General features: G+C 40.3%; 1 protein-coding gene across 1 annotated transcript in view; it reads right to left on the minus strand.

Moving 5' to 3' along the window:
* ptprn2 (protein tyrosine phosphatase receptor type N2) overlaps positions 1-16,547 on the minus strand; it is a 119,569-nt gene that overhangs the window by 98,033 nt on the left and 4,989 nt on the right. Inside the window, exon 2 of the mRNA XM_070853085.1 lies at positions 6,272-6,322. Coding sequence (XP_070709186.1) covers positions 6,272-6,322 — 51 coding nt within the window. The remainder of the gene's footprint in view (positions 1-6,271; positions 6,323-16,547) is intronic.

Genomic DNA, 16,547 nt, shown 5'->3' on the forward strand with positions numbered 1-16,547 from the left:
GCCACAGAGTCCCTATCAGTCCCGTAATTCAATGGCTGGTCTAGACCTCAGAAGGATGCTGAGGCTCTGGGGGTCAGACAGCAGTGTCTAGATGTAACGCCTGGAATATAAATGACCTGTGTTGTCACCTTCTCTCAGCTGGAGAGATAAATCCATGCATCTTGTTGGCTAAACTCACTAAATGAAAGTCCACCTCACAGATGATCTCTGGAGATGAATCCTGCAGATTCGATTTGAGCTATCTCGTCTGTGCATGTGTGCAATCATGCATACTATGGTGTGAGAGTATGTGTGATGCCACTGTGATTAGATGGGATCTAATGATGTGAATCAACACTTTGTCATGCACCACAGCACTCCATTAATTAGCCCCTAGATGTCGGACAGTGACAGCAAACATCAATGGTAGGATTGATGCTCAATGACACGTCGGGAACCGTTGAATACACAAACGCTGATGTCCATTACAAGCTACAATTTTCTCCTCAGTTCTTACACTGGGTATATAAATATACTGTAGATGAATAGAAACCCAAGAGTGCATCAAGAGTGAAAAAGCATCGGTTTTCCCCTTCAACTAGCAAAATGTAATTACAGTGCCATGTTCAGTGTAAAATCCAGTGACTGATAATTACAAAGATAATAATGTGATGTCAGGCGAGGCTCTAAATTGAATTCTTATTCTGAACAAGAAGCGGGTGTTTTCCTAACTTCGCCCCCTTTGCCTGTGACCCGTTAAATGACAGCTCTGTACAGGAAAAAGCCTGTGGGAGGTGGCAAATTAACATAGACAGCACAGTACAGCGCTCTGGAGTTATTTTGGGATCTCAAACAGCGCAGAGGAAAACTTCCCACCTACAGATGCACAGATCATCACAGACATGTCTGAAGCCAAGCTGTCTCATCACTCTTTGCCAACAACCCCGCTTTTCTGATGATATCAGTGCAGGTGACAGATGAAATGACAAAATAAGGTTTTGTCATGATATCATACTGAATTAGTTTGTCAAGGACTTCTTGTATGATTTATTTTTCCCAGTTAGATGGTAACAACACATATTATGTAAGAAATGAGGGGAGACTGGTGACATAACAAGAGATGGAAAATGTTAAATGTTTGATGCTCTGCATCCCTCATTGGTTTCCATGGCAATGTCCGCCGTTAAACATGTTACTTCCTTCTACATTGTCAGGGACATTCCTGCTAGCAACCAGACACACAGAGACACAGGGATTTAATGCATTAAAAATAGAAGTCAATGGTATTTTACAACAAATAAAAGCTTGTTTGACAAACACAACAGATTTATAGAAGTGATGCTGAGCCTTTCAGAGTCGCATGCATGATGAGTCACAAAGCACTGTTCTGTCACTTTATAGTGTCTATTCACAATACTGAGATTATCAAGACAAGCAAACAATGATTCATTGTCGCTGACAGTTGCAGGAAACACAGATTGTTTCTCCTTTTCATGACAGCTAAAAACAACATTTTAATTTCAGGCTTGGAGGAGCACAGCATGTGTCTGCTGCATGGAGAGTTGTCCAAATCTGGAAATAACACAGAAATGCATTGTAATTAAATATCAGAGATATTTTCCTAAAATATGTCAGCAGATAACAGACAGCGTTCGCGTAAGAGATCTATGTGGGTCCAACACATTCAAGGCTGTTTGGGAATGAAGCAAAGTCTATCAAGCAGAACAGAACACAGTGATTTTCTAATGATCATCTGTCAGGTTTAAGAAAATATTAAGCTGACAATAGATCAATTTGTGCCTCCTTGCAAGACAAGACGAATGCTGTCACTGCGCTGAACAAACGGCAACTACAATGCAAAGGAAACTTGATCAATGTAATCAATAATGCATAAAATACAGGTCACAGGATCAATCAATCAACCCCCGTGATGTACAGTCCTACAAATCAGTGACTTGCTTCAAGAGAAGCATTATGTTGACGAGAGTAAAGAGGAAGATTTTCAGCCAAAAAAGGTAAAAAGCTTTAAATCCAGACATCGTCTCTCCTCCCACTGTGACAGACAGTACAACACCCGGCTGATGCTAAAGCTATTTAAACTGTGAAAGCTAATGCTCTGGGATAACAGGAGCAAACACTAAAGCTGACAGTCAGCAAAGCATTTCTAAGAGACTGTATGTCGTAAGGAGGGGGAGACAGGCCCGGGAGACAAATTAAGACGTATTGGAACAGGTGTATTAGCTGTACAACTCATGTCATGAAAATAAATAGACCCAGATCAATGCGCCAAGACCGGCCAGATGTAGTCTGCTAATAGAAGAAAGAGTAGAGACGAAAGCTAAAGTGATCAGAATATGATTAATGAAGTGTGTACAGCTCATTCAGGTCTTTTTTATGTGATATTCGGGGCTTTGAAATGATAATTTCAGTGTGTTTATGAATGCGCTGCAATCTACATGTAAATAGAGAAATAAATAAAGATAAACCAGACTCTCGGAGCTACATCAAAACATTCTACCTATTCAATTTGGCTGTGGAATATAAATTAGCTCCATTATTATGTTTTATTTTTAACTTCTCCCATTATATCCCCACATATTTGCCACCAGAGCTTAGGTCTTTTGTTAAAGCTATTGTACAGTCTCGGACTCTTAATACTAAACTGTTTCCTCACTCATTATTGGATTTGCACCTTCTGCCTTCGCACCCTTTCTCTGCCCATGCAGATTGTACGAGATTATAGATTTTGTAGTGGTTACTTAAAGTGTCCGTGCAGCAGTTGAACTCATTGTATGCTTCGATCAATAGAAGCATCACCTAAATCGTTTAAATCTAAAATACATTGTGGACGTTTCAGACAATATTGGCCCAAGAGGAGGCAAGATAACCACCAATCGATAAAACACTGTTGGTTAAGTGTTTAATAGGAGCCAACCGGTGCCCTAAGGGAAACATGTAGCACTTATCTGCTGTACTTTAGCGTAGCTTATCATAGCAGTGAGCCACAGACTCTAGAGTTGCATCAAATTAAAACGCATTTCCGTTCTCGGGGTAATCACATATCCTTTTAGAGGAACCTCTGAGAAAGTATTCCCCTGAAGATGGGAATAAAGATTTTGATGGGGTCGGTTCCAAAATGAGACATGACAGCAGAGGATCAAATGATATATAGAGGATGATAATTGGCCTACTTAATCAGTGGCACAATAACATCAGCAGCAGAACATACTCAAGGAAGTGGACTCCAGCTGCTGCTCGTACCCTATAAAAAGCATTCCTCGCTCTTAAATTCTTCACTCGTTTTATTTTGTAGAAAACAATTGATTCAAGTAGATTTTATGTGGAAAACTGGTCTAAATTAATTACAAACATAAAACCTAAACCTGCAGAAGGATTCACAACCTCTAAGTCTGTATTTACTGTAGTACATTAACAGGCTCAGCACATCTGGCTGCTCTAATTTCCCCCCACTTTTCATTTTGTTTACAATACTGTATGATCATACAAACAAGCCCCATCCGAGAGTGGAAAGCTTGACAGGCGAACGACAGCAACAGAAGCGAAAAGACTGAGAGAACGGTCAGTTGGCTACAACATTGATAGCTTAGATGACTCATATTAAAGGGGATGAATCCTTTTGCAAACATATTTCATATTCTATATTTGTAATTAATCAGTAGTTGAGATGTGTTTTCAACTTGACATTAAAGGTTTTTTTTTCTGTTGATCAATGTCAGATAAGGAGGGGGAAGGGTGCTTTTCATACACACTGTAAATCACAGTCAACCACATATGAAATGGTGCTGATTGACAACACAGAGAGCAGCCCATTCTCACAGCCCTTCCCTCCACTTAGCCACCTTGCATGGCAACAGCACGGGTGAGGAAAAGCACGGTTGGCCCAACCCAGAATAAACCAGGTTACTCCTTTAGGGACCGGGGGAAGAGTTGAAGTGACAGACCTACTTACTCCCACTCATTCTCTGTCTGTGTGGTGGCTGCTGCTCATCAGGAGTCTGACGGAGAGTGACAGAGCGTAGACTGAATATGTGTAGAGGGTTATGAAGCAGCTAAATAATGTCTCATTATTTGCATATTAGGTACAACATTAATCTAACATTAGTCTTTCTTGCCTCTACTGTATTTGCCTTTATCGAACATAGTGCCTGTAATTACATTTCAGTGCACGGGGGACAATGTGGGTGCTGCTCCTTGGGCCAAAGTGCGGTAAAAACATAAAATATGGGATGAAAAGATGTGGGAGCACATTAAATCTCAAAAGAAACGACAATCCACATCATAGCTTTGTATGATAGTCTAATGTTATATTAGACTTCCACACACACACACATGACCTCCTCTCTGCTTCTGAGAGATTTTCTGTCGAGGTGTCAGCGATTTCCCTCTATTAGGCTACACAGCTCCCCTCAGTACCGATGCAGTCTGTGTAATTGAAGTCAGTTTTTTTATATTTCTCTTCTGTGCTGCCTTCTCCTTCCCTGTTTCCTCTTAAACTGGGTTAATATGGAAATAAGGGTAGAGAGCTCCAGATGTGCTTCTTAAACATTCTGCAAATCCAAACACTACTGACTACTGACTCCCTCCACAGACATCTTTAAAACACATCTGAGCACAATAGTACAAAGATTGACACCACATCTCATGTCTGTACGCTGAGTGTTGGTAGGACAAGAAAAATGGTGACAGCTAGCCCAGCACTGTAACACAATCCTGTTAACCAATGTGTCGTTTGTTTGATCATTAGAAAGTCCAAAGTGTAAAAATGACAAGGGAGGTAATGACAGAGGATGTCAACTATTTCTTTCAGATCTCTTTACTTCAGCTTGTTGATATTGTCTGTGCAATATACCTTTTGTGTTTTGATACTTGTGCTCATAGTTATTGATTTTAATGGTTTATTTTTTTCATTGATTGACATTATTATTTCTGTCTGACTGACTATCCCTCTGCAAAGTGGATCAATGAAGTCATTGGTCAACAGATGAATCAGCAACTAATTATTTTACTATTGACGTGAATATTTTTGCCTTTTCAACTGTTGATTAGACAAAACAAGTCATTTGTGATTGTAAAGTACAGCTGGTGTTTTTCACCATGATGCTGACTACTAGAGAAAAGAATCAGCAGATTAATCCACAATAAAAATAATTATAAACTGCAGCCCTGATAAAATAGTTTTGACAACTGAATGGGAATTAAAACATTAAAATTGATATTTTCACTGGAAAACATTGAACCACGGGTGGTTAAGAACAAACAAAGCAGAACAGATTCTAAATAGTATCTTATACAAAACATAGCCAACATAACCAGAGACAAGCTGATACATATTAATATTCTACCTGGTAGTTGTTTTTCATTGCTTGTCCTGTGTGTTTTTCCAAGCTGTCTCTTACAGGTCACATTATATTTTGCGTGTAATTCTATTGTCTGTCAACGAGCGACAAAGTGTTCCCTTTGCTGGCTTCGTCCTGTTTGTGAAATTGATTGTTTCATGAATCTGCAGAAAGTAAATGAAGTGAGCAAAACTCAGTCAAACAAAACAAACAGCCTGAAAGTGCAGGCGTTTAATCATTATGTTTGTGAGACCAAAAACAAACATGCGCTGAGACGGATGCGGATCAGTATGCATGTAGGCACAATGCATGATCCTGAACCACTGCTCCTGTAAACCCTCCACTACGGGAGAATACATTGACATTTCAAGATGGCTCTGTCCTGAGGATGAGCCTCGATATCGACATGCTATCAATCCTCCTCCGTCCTCCTCCTCCTCCTCCTCCTCAAAAAAAAAAAAGCCTGTTGTGTGATTCTGCTGAATGCCACACCATGAAAAGCCCCGACACTTCCCCTCCATTCGTCGGGTGACACGTTGTCATGGCAACCAATGACACAGACAAGATGGTTTGTAGATGAGGTCGTGACCATTTGTGCGGTGTAGGGAAAAACCATGGTATACAAAGGGGAATACATGCTACTGGTACTGACAATAAGCCTCGTCGTTAGTTTGATGAATGAGATGAGATGTTGTTAGTTTTGTATTGTTTCCTACTGCTGTGGATGTTTTAATGCTTTTCTTGAACATGACTCATGTGTCTAAACTGAGCTCAAAACACATGCTATGAGCAAGCTCTTCTACGACCAACCTATCCATCTATCTATGAATCCCTTAACGGTTAAATATAGTCAGGACGATTTTAGATCTGTGTTGGCTGATGATGGTTGATAGCACAGGGATGATGTACAGGTGTAGTGGGAGTCCATGACTTACCATTGACGCAGAACTCATACGGTGTGCAGAGCTCGTCTTCAAACAGGCAACCTTGGGATGAGACAAGGTGAAACACAAGATTAGCAAGATATATGATTAGTCAATAGAGAAAAAATGGCTCAACAATTTTGCTAATTAATTAATCATTTAACTCATTGATCAAGCAAAATTGACCTGCCACTTTTCTCTTCTTTAAATCATTGAAGATTGATTATGTTTGGATTTTGTACTGATGGACAAAACAATTTTGAAAATGTCAAATTTGAGCATTTTTCACCATTTCTGATACATTTCATGGTCTAATGGATTAATACATTAATCTGAAAAATAAAAATCATCAAAATAAAATATATGTATTTGCAGAAACTGCCACTGTATCCTGACAGTAGTACATGAGTGACGCCATTCAGAAAAATGAGCCCCTGTTTCCAGTCTTTATGCTAAGCTAAGCTAAGTGGCTGCTGGCTGTACCTTTAAATTTGCCACATACATAGATGAGTGGCATCAATCTTCTCATCTCATTCTCACTCTCAGCAAGAAGGCTAATAGGCGTATATTCAAAAGTGTCCAGCTATTCCTTTGATTTGGAAGGAACATTACCAGAAGCCCAATTAAATCATATAAATCACTGTCTGCTTAAGATGGGAGAAGTCCAGCAGGTTTGCTTCACATGGAAGTGAGGAAAACATAACAACTGCCTTGATATACTGTGTATATATAGTATATATATGGATGATTGAATGCACAGAAAATGTAATAAATTGCAGTACAAAATTAGCTCTATGCCACAATTTCTAAATATGTCACTGCTGTATAAAAGTACATCGTAGTACTGCATTAACTCTGGCTGTGGGCCTTGCCGCTAATGGCAGAGCCATCAATCATCAATTATTGTGATTTTTCCTATCCTGTCTCTGACACTAATACCCCAACTACATGGGCAACGTTTCCATATATGAATGTTGTATGAATATTAATGAACTTTAACACTTGGACTAGGGCTGGGTGTTCCAGACTAATAAATGAACAGATGGCAGGAGCATTATGGGTAGCTGTTTCCTGTGTTCATATTTCACACGTGGGAGTTGCAGCGAGCAGAGGACTGATTGTTCTGTTCGCCGATCTGCACAGGTGATCCTCCACATTTACACGTTTCCAGGAAAAGATGGGAGTTGAGAACAAAAAAAAGTCTGTTGGGTAAAAACTCTTGAATTGTTTTGCAGGCTGAGCGAGGAGGAACATTCAGAGGCAAGATGAGCCCAGACAATAACCAGACCTTTAGCCAAGAAAAGAGCCACTAAGACCATTTCAGTTTGTTCAATAAGCTCTTGTAAGGTTCATATTATAGAGTTTATAGCGTTTGCAGCATTGGCAACACAAAAACAATCTGTAAACATCTAGGCCAAGCCTCAGCCCTCTTTCTTCAAGTCTTTTATCTTTGTTTTTTCCCTCCCTCAGCTCATTGGAGGGAGTGACGCAATTGGCTGCACCCTCTTGGCCCCGTGGCCTCGATGGATAGCAATGAGCAGCTCGTGACCATGAATAAAGAACAGGCTGAGTAGGAGGAGAGGCCTCTGTCAGACCTCTTTCATAATGAGAAGAGATAGGCACGAGAAGTATGTTAATCAGTTCACACAGAAAGGACAGATAATCAGGACAGGTGTGGATGAGACAGGAACTTTTCAGCCATCACTTGTTCTAAGTTTGTTCAAGTTCCTTCTTTGCAGATTCATCATTAGGGTCATTATCCTGTTATAATTATTAAAGTCTAGTCCTGCGTGAGAACTTCATTATACAGACACAATATGCAGCCATTTTGTTTGGAAGCTGAGGGCACATCTCATGAAATTACATCTTTGGGAGATAATGGCTTCAATATGTCAGCAAAATGGATATTTAATGACATAGAGTGAGGCATCATAACAGAGCTGTAAGGTCGCTCAGTTCCCTTGAACAGAACTAAAAGGCAGAATGTCCTGAACGGAGCAGAAACAACTCACTGCTCGAACGCCAAGACCACATATTGCTTTTCCGACAGCCCGTACCGACTATTATTTTGTACCCCATACATCCTTCATTTTCATGGCCTCAGTAACTCCAAAATGTTGCTGTTGGTTGAAAAATGAATGTACATGGACTTAAGCATTAAAACTAAGAGCAGATCCATGGTGAAATTAATTTTTCCATAGATAATAAACATAATACTACAAGGCACTATATGAAATATGAAAGGAAACAATAAGTAATTGTTATATGCCTTCAAGGCAACATTTCAAGTGCTTTACAAAAGCCTAAACCTGCTCCAGTCAATATTTTCATGTTAACGATTGACTAAGTAACTAGGTATTGTATAGAAAGTGCAACAAATACAGAGGTGCTATAGTTCTGCAGAGCATTTTAGCATCTTTAAGCTAATTGTTTTGTTTTTTTTCGGCACATTTGCTGTTTTCAGTTCTCATCAGGGCCAATTCCAAATGCAGCAGGCAGCTGTTTTCAGCTCTAACAAACACTATCAACCACCGGCCCTGCACCAAACAACAACATTAATACTGCACTCAAATTCATCAGGTGCACATAAATACATCCTCAAATGTCTGCTATATGTATTAATAGGTAACTGTTTGCAAACACATTTGCCGTGCAAACTTAGTGAGGTCATAGTATGTAAATATTGTATTTACAGGTTGTGACGATGCCCCCCACATTCAATTGTTCACTGCGATCCAAATATACATAAACAATTATATTAAAAAATATATTGGAATTAGTCATTAATAATAGTAATTATTGGAAGATATGAGTATGAATCAACTTGGATGGAGATCAGGTACTGGTTCCTTCATTTGACAGAGAAATCTATAAGGTTGTATGGAAATATGGCTGATGAATGAATATGAATTGATTATCAGGAAAGTGAGAAGAAGGATCATTTTCTCAAAGATTTCCATACATTTGGATTTCTTTCTGGAGCTGGTGGAGTCGCCCCGTGCTGGCCAATAGAAAAAATGCAGGTTTAAGGTTTTTCCACATTGGCGTCACTTTTCCGAAAGCTACATCCACGTCTTACATACAGTGTATGTAAAAAAAAAACCTAACCCAGTAAGCCCATTCAGTATTCCATCTTTTTCTTAGATTTAACTTAATAACAACAAAAAATATAAGACCAAACTTTTACAGAGCAACCACTTAGAGCTGAAATCCTCTAAGTGGAATCCCTCTTGATCAAACATCTCACCGCTCTGCAATTAGTGTCAGTCCATTCAACTTTACCTCCTCATCACTTCCCTGCTTAATTCATTGGGTTCTCTGGGAGGCCTTGTCAGCTCTCAATATTAATTACGACCTTCCCTTTAATGAAGCATCCAGCCAAGCATAGTTAGTCAGACATTGTGTGTTAGTGTGCGCGTGTGCATGTGTGTGGGATAGGCAGGGACATAGGATTGATAACGCCACATCCCCTTTATCCAACACCACGCCAGAGATGATTAAAATGGCGGCTTTTAATTAAAATGCAATCACAGTGGATGTTGCTGATTACCTCAGGCGGAAAAAAAAGGATGCTCGACTCGTACTGGCTGAGGAAGAAAGCTGGTGAAAAAAAAGAAAAAGCATGTCCAGGGTATATCTTAATGAAGCATCCTGACAAAGAATAGACACACTGTCTTGTGTAATTCTAGGTGTACAAGATAATTTAACAAACAAAATGACCTTTCCACATAAGTGCTATACTCGCTATGGAGAGATGATGCTGTGTTGCTATGACAACCTCATCAGAGATCAATCAACGAGGCTCATCAATGGGAAACTCGCTGTTAGTCAAGTCGAGTACTTAGAGCCTCAGCGGGAATTCATAGATCAACAGATGATTTGAGGGTGTTTTTTAACTGTCTAATATACTATTGAACTCGCCCTTAAACCTCAACCTGATCAGTGTGTAATCGTTCAGTTATTTTTCATCTTGTCTTGACATTTTGTCTTTAAAAAACAAGACTATTATCAAACATCTTGCCTATGAATCTTCTGTCTATTGACTTATCATTAAAAAAGTGTAGAGTATGTATTTACAATTGACTTATTGTTGTTGCTATGGGTGATTTATTAATTGTTTGGGTAATCTATTGATTAAATATGCCAAAATGTCTCTAATATCAGCTTCTTAAATGAGAGGATTTACTGCTTCATCAGTTTTATATCATTGTAAACAGAACAAATTTAGATTTCAGAGATTTTGTTGACTAAATAATTAAAACAACCGTCAGATTAATTGATTTTTAAAAATTGTTAACAGAAGTACTACGTGAGCTAATCACAGGTGCTGTAAATGTGCAGTAGCTTCCTCTCCCAAAATAGGCACTGTGTGACCTAATTTACAGCTACAGTATGCAGAGACAATCCAGAAGGTCAGTGGATGCAGTAAGTCAGTTCACAGTTTTCTGACATGAGACGCTGGTAGTTAGTAGCCGTTATACTCAGAGGACTGTTAAATAAAAGATGGTAGACAGAGCTGCAAACCTACAGCTCCCACTGTGGATTGTTTCAGTCCGTCTGTGCAAATTAGGTGCCATATGCTATGGAGGGTTCTGCATAAAAGCGCTTTGAGAAATGCATACAGAAATGGGGACCTGGATCAATTAACTGCGGCCTAGACCTCTCCACAGCCTCTATTCGCAGCTGTATAGCAGAGAGCCACTTTCCCATGATGCTCTATACCTGCCTTATTACAAATAACTGCTATTAAGGGCAGCAAGTGCATGTTCTGTATAAGTAAGCAAGGACCAACACACATACTCAGCTCCTCCAGTCCTTGGGCAAGACACTTTCCCCCTGATGGCAGATGAATGTCTGGTTGAAAAGACTAGAAAGGTGCTATACAAGTACAGTCCATTTACACTCACTCTCTCTCTCTCTCACACACACACACACACACTAAAACAATTCACCTTCAACTAAAATCTAAGCTCCACAGCGTGTCAGGGACATAACATGGGTGTTTACCCTTGTGGGCGCTAAAGCAGAGAGGAGCGTGTATAAAGAGGAAAAGCTCATTTAAGGTCATTTAAAAAAAGCAATTATGACTCAGGGTTTCTCATTAGAAAATATTACAAGCATATTAATATCTCAGATAATCCTCACGTCTACATTATCACGCCACGCATTACACATGCTGCTTGGGACTGTCTCAAACGTTTGACCATGATTGGCTGACCTTGCCGGGAACATTAAATACGCCCTGATGAGGCTAAACCCAAGTCTGAACAAGAAGTCAGAGACTTGATCGTTCACTTTCTCCTCACAGGTGGTTGGCCGGTGCCGAGATACCATCTGTGATGTCTGAGGGGCCAAGGAGGATGCTGGGAGTCTGGCAGCGAGGACAGCCACACCCAGAGCCCGCTGCAGCTTAGGACATATTTCATTCACTCTCTGGGGCCACCAACATATCTTTTATTATAATTATAAGCTGCGACCAAGGACACCTGACTCATTTTTACTCTCTCTCACACACACACCTGTACGGTCAGCCAAAAAAGCCATTTTGGAACAGTGCAGCTGGCGACGACGGCCATAAATGTGCAAGTGAATTGAAAAGGGAGCGTGGCTGGAGCAGGGACAGCAGAGAAGAACATCACCTGCAAGCAAATTAGCATCAGCTTGACACTGTGTCCGCAGATTTAAACAGCTTGTGTCATTAAGGCGCTCTCCTGCTAAAATTAAAGATGGCTCTGAGCTTTTTCTCTGCTCCAAAAGGTCTGTTCTTGTCAAAAGCTGCATGTCACATGTCAGCAATTCAGCCATGGTGAGTTCATCATTATCTTCAACATTTTCATACATCCCTCATGCAGTTTTCACCTTAACAGGGCAAAGGCTTTGTCATAACAGCTGTTTAAATAATGCTGTGACAATCTGTGCACCTGCATTTCATAAGGGAACTTTTTTTTTCCTGGGGTGAATCACACCGTTAACAGTTCATTTTCACACCACAAAAATACCATGGGCTACATTACTGTATATGAAGCTATCTGTAGTTTCATATTTAACTTTCAGACATGTACTCAAGTGAGGGCAGAAAGGAAAATATGTGTATTAACCAAATTGTCAAATCTTTCCTTTAAGGCAAATGTAATGCATCTGAGGATAAATCTAATGTTACTTAGAATAATTAGTGAGAGCTAGAAGCAGGGAGTCAGGGGACTTTGAGGTTGCTTTGATTGAGGAGGGAACCTGACATGAAACCACCTGACATCCAGTGTAACCAAACACATTTCTCACCGACTTTCCAGAGAATTTGTCTCAGAATTCCCAGGCAGGCAGGTCACTCTCAGTCACTCAGCTGCCAGCTCCAGGCTACAGCCGAGACAACCGGCATGAATTAAAGATGGCAGTGTCACTGCGGCAATGGAGGACCCAGAAATAGGCCGGCTTGACCTTTTCTCTGACCCGAGATGAATGATTCAGACATTTGATTTTCTCCCCTCTTCTGAGGTGTGATTGGGTGTTGAAGTGCAGAAGCAGAGAAAGTCAACAGCTAAGCGTCCTCCTTCTCATGCGCTGAAGAGCTCAAAGTGAACCAACACAACTTGGCCCCGTGGGAAATCTCCAGTCCTCCACATGAAGTAAAAGGTCTAACTCTTCTGAGGGCCAGTTGAACCTCATTTAAAGTGCAGTGTTTTGGCACCACTTTCCTGCAGATGACAGGTGGACATGCAAATGCAGGCGCTGTACTCACATTTGGTTCAGATCAGAGATCAGATTTGGGACCATTTAAGTACCCAATTTAGTGTGAAACTCTATCCACACTTCTACAAGATCAAACAAACTCATCAGGTTTGACGCTTTCACTGAAATCCTACTCATTAAAATAAGATTATTTAATACAGCTGAAACAGAGCCTGTACTGGCTTAGATTAACCAGCAATTCTTACAGGTAGGGAGCACTGGGAGCTGTAATTGATGAGGTTAAGCTATGTAGGGATCTTGGTTATAAAACCTATATATGTACAGTATAGACTGTATATGCGGACGTAGCCACCATGATGTTTTTTCCGTGCCTCTGATTGGTTAGGCTAAGGCATGACCCGCCTCTGATTGGTTAGTCACAAAGGGTTAGGGTTAGGGTTAGTAGTCCCGCCCTGAATCACAGCCTGCTTTATTGTATATTTTACTCCATGGCAGCATAATTTAGTATATGAACATCATGCTGTACTGAAGAGGATGTGAAAGAAGTCATTGGGACCATAAACTTATAAGGAATGTTTTCTTAAATTAATTATCAAAATTTTATGTATTTAGACTGTCCCTTCAGCTGATAAAATTAAGCTGATTATCAGAATTAGACTATCCAAATTAAACGAACAGTGAACAGTTGCCTACTTTTATAGACATAAAAAATGTGCATCTAGTCACCTGACTTGAATTTAAGTCCAATATTCACTCTGCTTTAGCTTTGTTTTGGTCTCCACCAACTCTTGAGAGAAATATCTGGCTCTTTAGCAGCTAAATGTTCCACCGGCTATTCACTAACTCTGTCTGCCGGCTGCCTGCTACAGCTGTATATTGTGCTGATGAGAGTGAAAAGAGTCAAGCAAAACAGTAAAGTTGCTGGCTGTAAAACCAAACAATAAGCTGAAAGATGCTATTAAGCTCCACAGCTGAGGAAAAACTGCAGAGTCGGGTGATCATTCTCTGTGAGTTTGTCACTACAAGCAACCCCTTTCAAGTTACACACAGTCATTTGATCCATTGTTTATAAAAAAAAAAAATTGATAGGTGCAGCTTTAAGGTTTGGCAGGGTCCGTCAGTGTTGCTAGCCAATCATTGTTGTTTCTGCATAATGCTACAAAAAGCTTGTTTCATTAGAGCTGAGTGTGGAGTGCTGCAAACCTAATAAATTTCAAAAGATCTGAGCCAAATTTGCAGGAAAATATCACTAATGTACTTCACAGACTATAGCAGTCACATCAATTAGTCACGAAAATAGGAAGATACCTCCCCCATAACATTTTCAGCATCTCTCTTTTGCCTCGCCGTCCCCCGACAGTCATTTTCCCGGCTGCACTGAGAAATGGTCGGGGTATTAATCAGCATCAACCTAAGACGAAGCAGACACATTACTGCTTTAATCACAGCCGAGATAGTATAGATTAATTCTTGTACTCAACACACAGCTTCAACGCACAGATCCTCATTACTGTGTTATTGTCCTCATTATAAATCTCGGCAACACAGAGGTGACCTTCACACTGACCCCTTTACCAACACCACCTAATTTGAACTGAATGAAACAGGTGTGAAAAGGCGTAACAGGGCCGCTCAACCCTCCTTTTAATACCCGAGGGTGTTTTCACACTCTCTGTGTCACAATGCAGTGAAGCTCAGGTATATGCAGAGGTGGGAACGTGCAAGGGGCGCATTGTTTGCACTGTTATGTGCAAGTGGGAAAACTGTTTCACCACCATAGTAGTGTAAATGCATCATATTCTTGCATTCTTCTCCAGGGAGGAAAAAGCCTCGACTGAAATGTAATTTAATTTTAGATTAGAGTGAAAAAGAAGAGCAGTCCTCCCCCGAAAAATGTAACATAACCTTCCTTGACTCTCTGGTGGCACTCTTCCTCCTTGACCCAGAATATCTTCTAGGTTCACCTTGAACCGGAGCAGGGGAGAAAGTAACGAGATGGATTGCCTAGACATGTGGATTTGACACAGTTCTGACTTCCTTCCTCTCAACAACGGCTGACATTTGTCGGGAAAGACACAGAGGCACAGCCAGCCGCTTTACTCCCACTCCCTCGTCTCAGTAACCACTCAAAGCCAACACACTCCTCCGAGCATCTGTTGAGTCACAAAGAAACATCGCACTTCGTCTGTTATCACACCAGCCGTGGCAGCATCCCAAGCCAGGAATATACAGCCTGCTTTGTGGGCTCTATTCTGAAATTCAGTGCTTACACTTTGAAGGCTGTTGCTTTAAAATTAACTTAAAAAAAAAAATCCCCATAATTCCCATGAATTCAAAATACAACAACTCTTCATGAATAGCTTATCAGTCATGTCAAACTGAACCTCTGAAAACAAGGCTGTAGCAGCTGCATGTTGGCTCAGTGCAGCTGAGGAGAGGTCGTTTATAACACTGTACACTGTTTATTAGTTAGAATCAATAGGCAAATATTACATTCAACAACTGATGATAGCAGAAAATCTTCAATTGCACTCAGCTGCAGCTGTTGAAATTATTAATTTAGAAAAACAAGCTTTGCAAATAACACATGAAATGCTCATTTAACCACATAGAGAAGACGCGCGCACAAAGAAAGGCTGTACTGCACAACAAAATCTCATCCAATAAAGAGTTTGCCATTTACTGGATGAGCCAAATCTTCCGTGAATTTTAGAAAAGCACCACATTCAAACTGTCAATAAAGTCTGAACTGAGGGCCGCCGCTCGGTGCTTTGAGCTGACCCTTCACCAGTTATGTCAACATGACTCAGACATCCCGAGAGATGAGAAAAATGTAATGCGACCTTTACTGAGAGTACGACAGACACCACGGCAGGGTTATATTCATTTTGGCTGTCCTATTAGCTTTTATCCTTGAATCAATTTTCACTTTAATTATGATTTGGTTTCAGAGGGCATTCATGTGGAGTTTTAAAAACTCAGTTTTCATTATTCAGAAAAGTCTCTGCTTTTAAAATCGTATACAGTATGAGCCACTGTGAGGAGTGTACTGCTTGTGTTGGTGCTGAAAGCATTTTGGTGTGGGGTCTGAATGGACATATTAGTCAGTTGATAAAAGGTTTTTTGCCTTGTAATTTTGTACAGACGTGCACGTTCCCCAGAGGATGAATCTTTTCAGCTTTCAGATAGCCTGACCTTCTTCTAGCACCACCAAGAGGTTGACATTTGTGGTTTTTAGTTAAATGTTCCAATAATTTTTTTATGGATTGGCATAAAATCGGGGGCATGCATTCACGTCCTCCTCAGGCTGAACTGTAACAACTTGGGAGATCCCTTGACATTTCCTCATCACCATCATATGGTCATAGGCTGTAGTTTATCACCAAATATGCAAAAAACCCATTAACCCGTCAGAATTTCTATCAACCTCAGCTGTAATCTGTGTCTATTGCTGGTTAGCAAATGTTACAGCCAATTAATAATTATCAAATGTGAACAAAGATAATGAACATGGTAAACACTATACCTGCTAATTTGAATTTGTCCACAACTTTAGTTTATGACCAAATATGTGAAAAAAAAAATCCATCAAAATTCCCAT

This window comes from Pempheris klunzingeri, chromosome 21 (assembly GCF_042242105.1).
Source record: "Pempheris klunzingeri isolate RE-2024b chromosome 21, fPemKlu1.hap1, whole genome shotgun sequence".
NCBI classification, from domain to species: Eukaryota; Metazoa; Chordata; class Actinopteri; order Acropomatiformes; family Pempheridae; genus Pempheris; species Pempheris klunzingeri.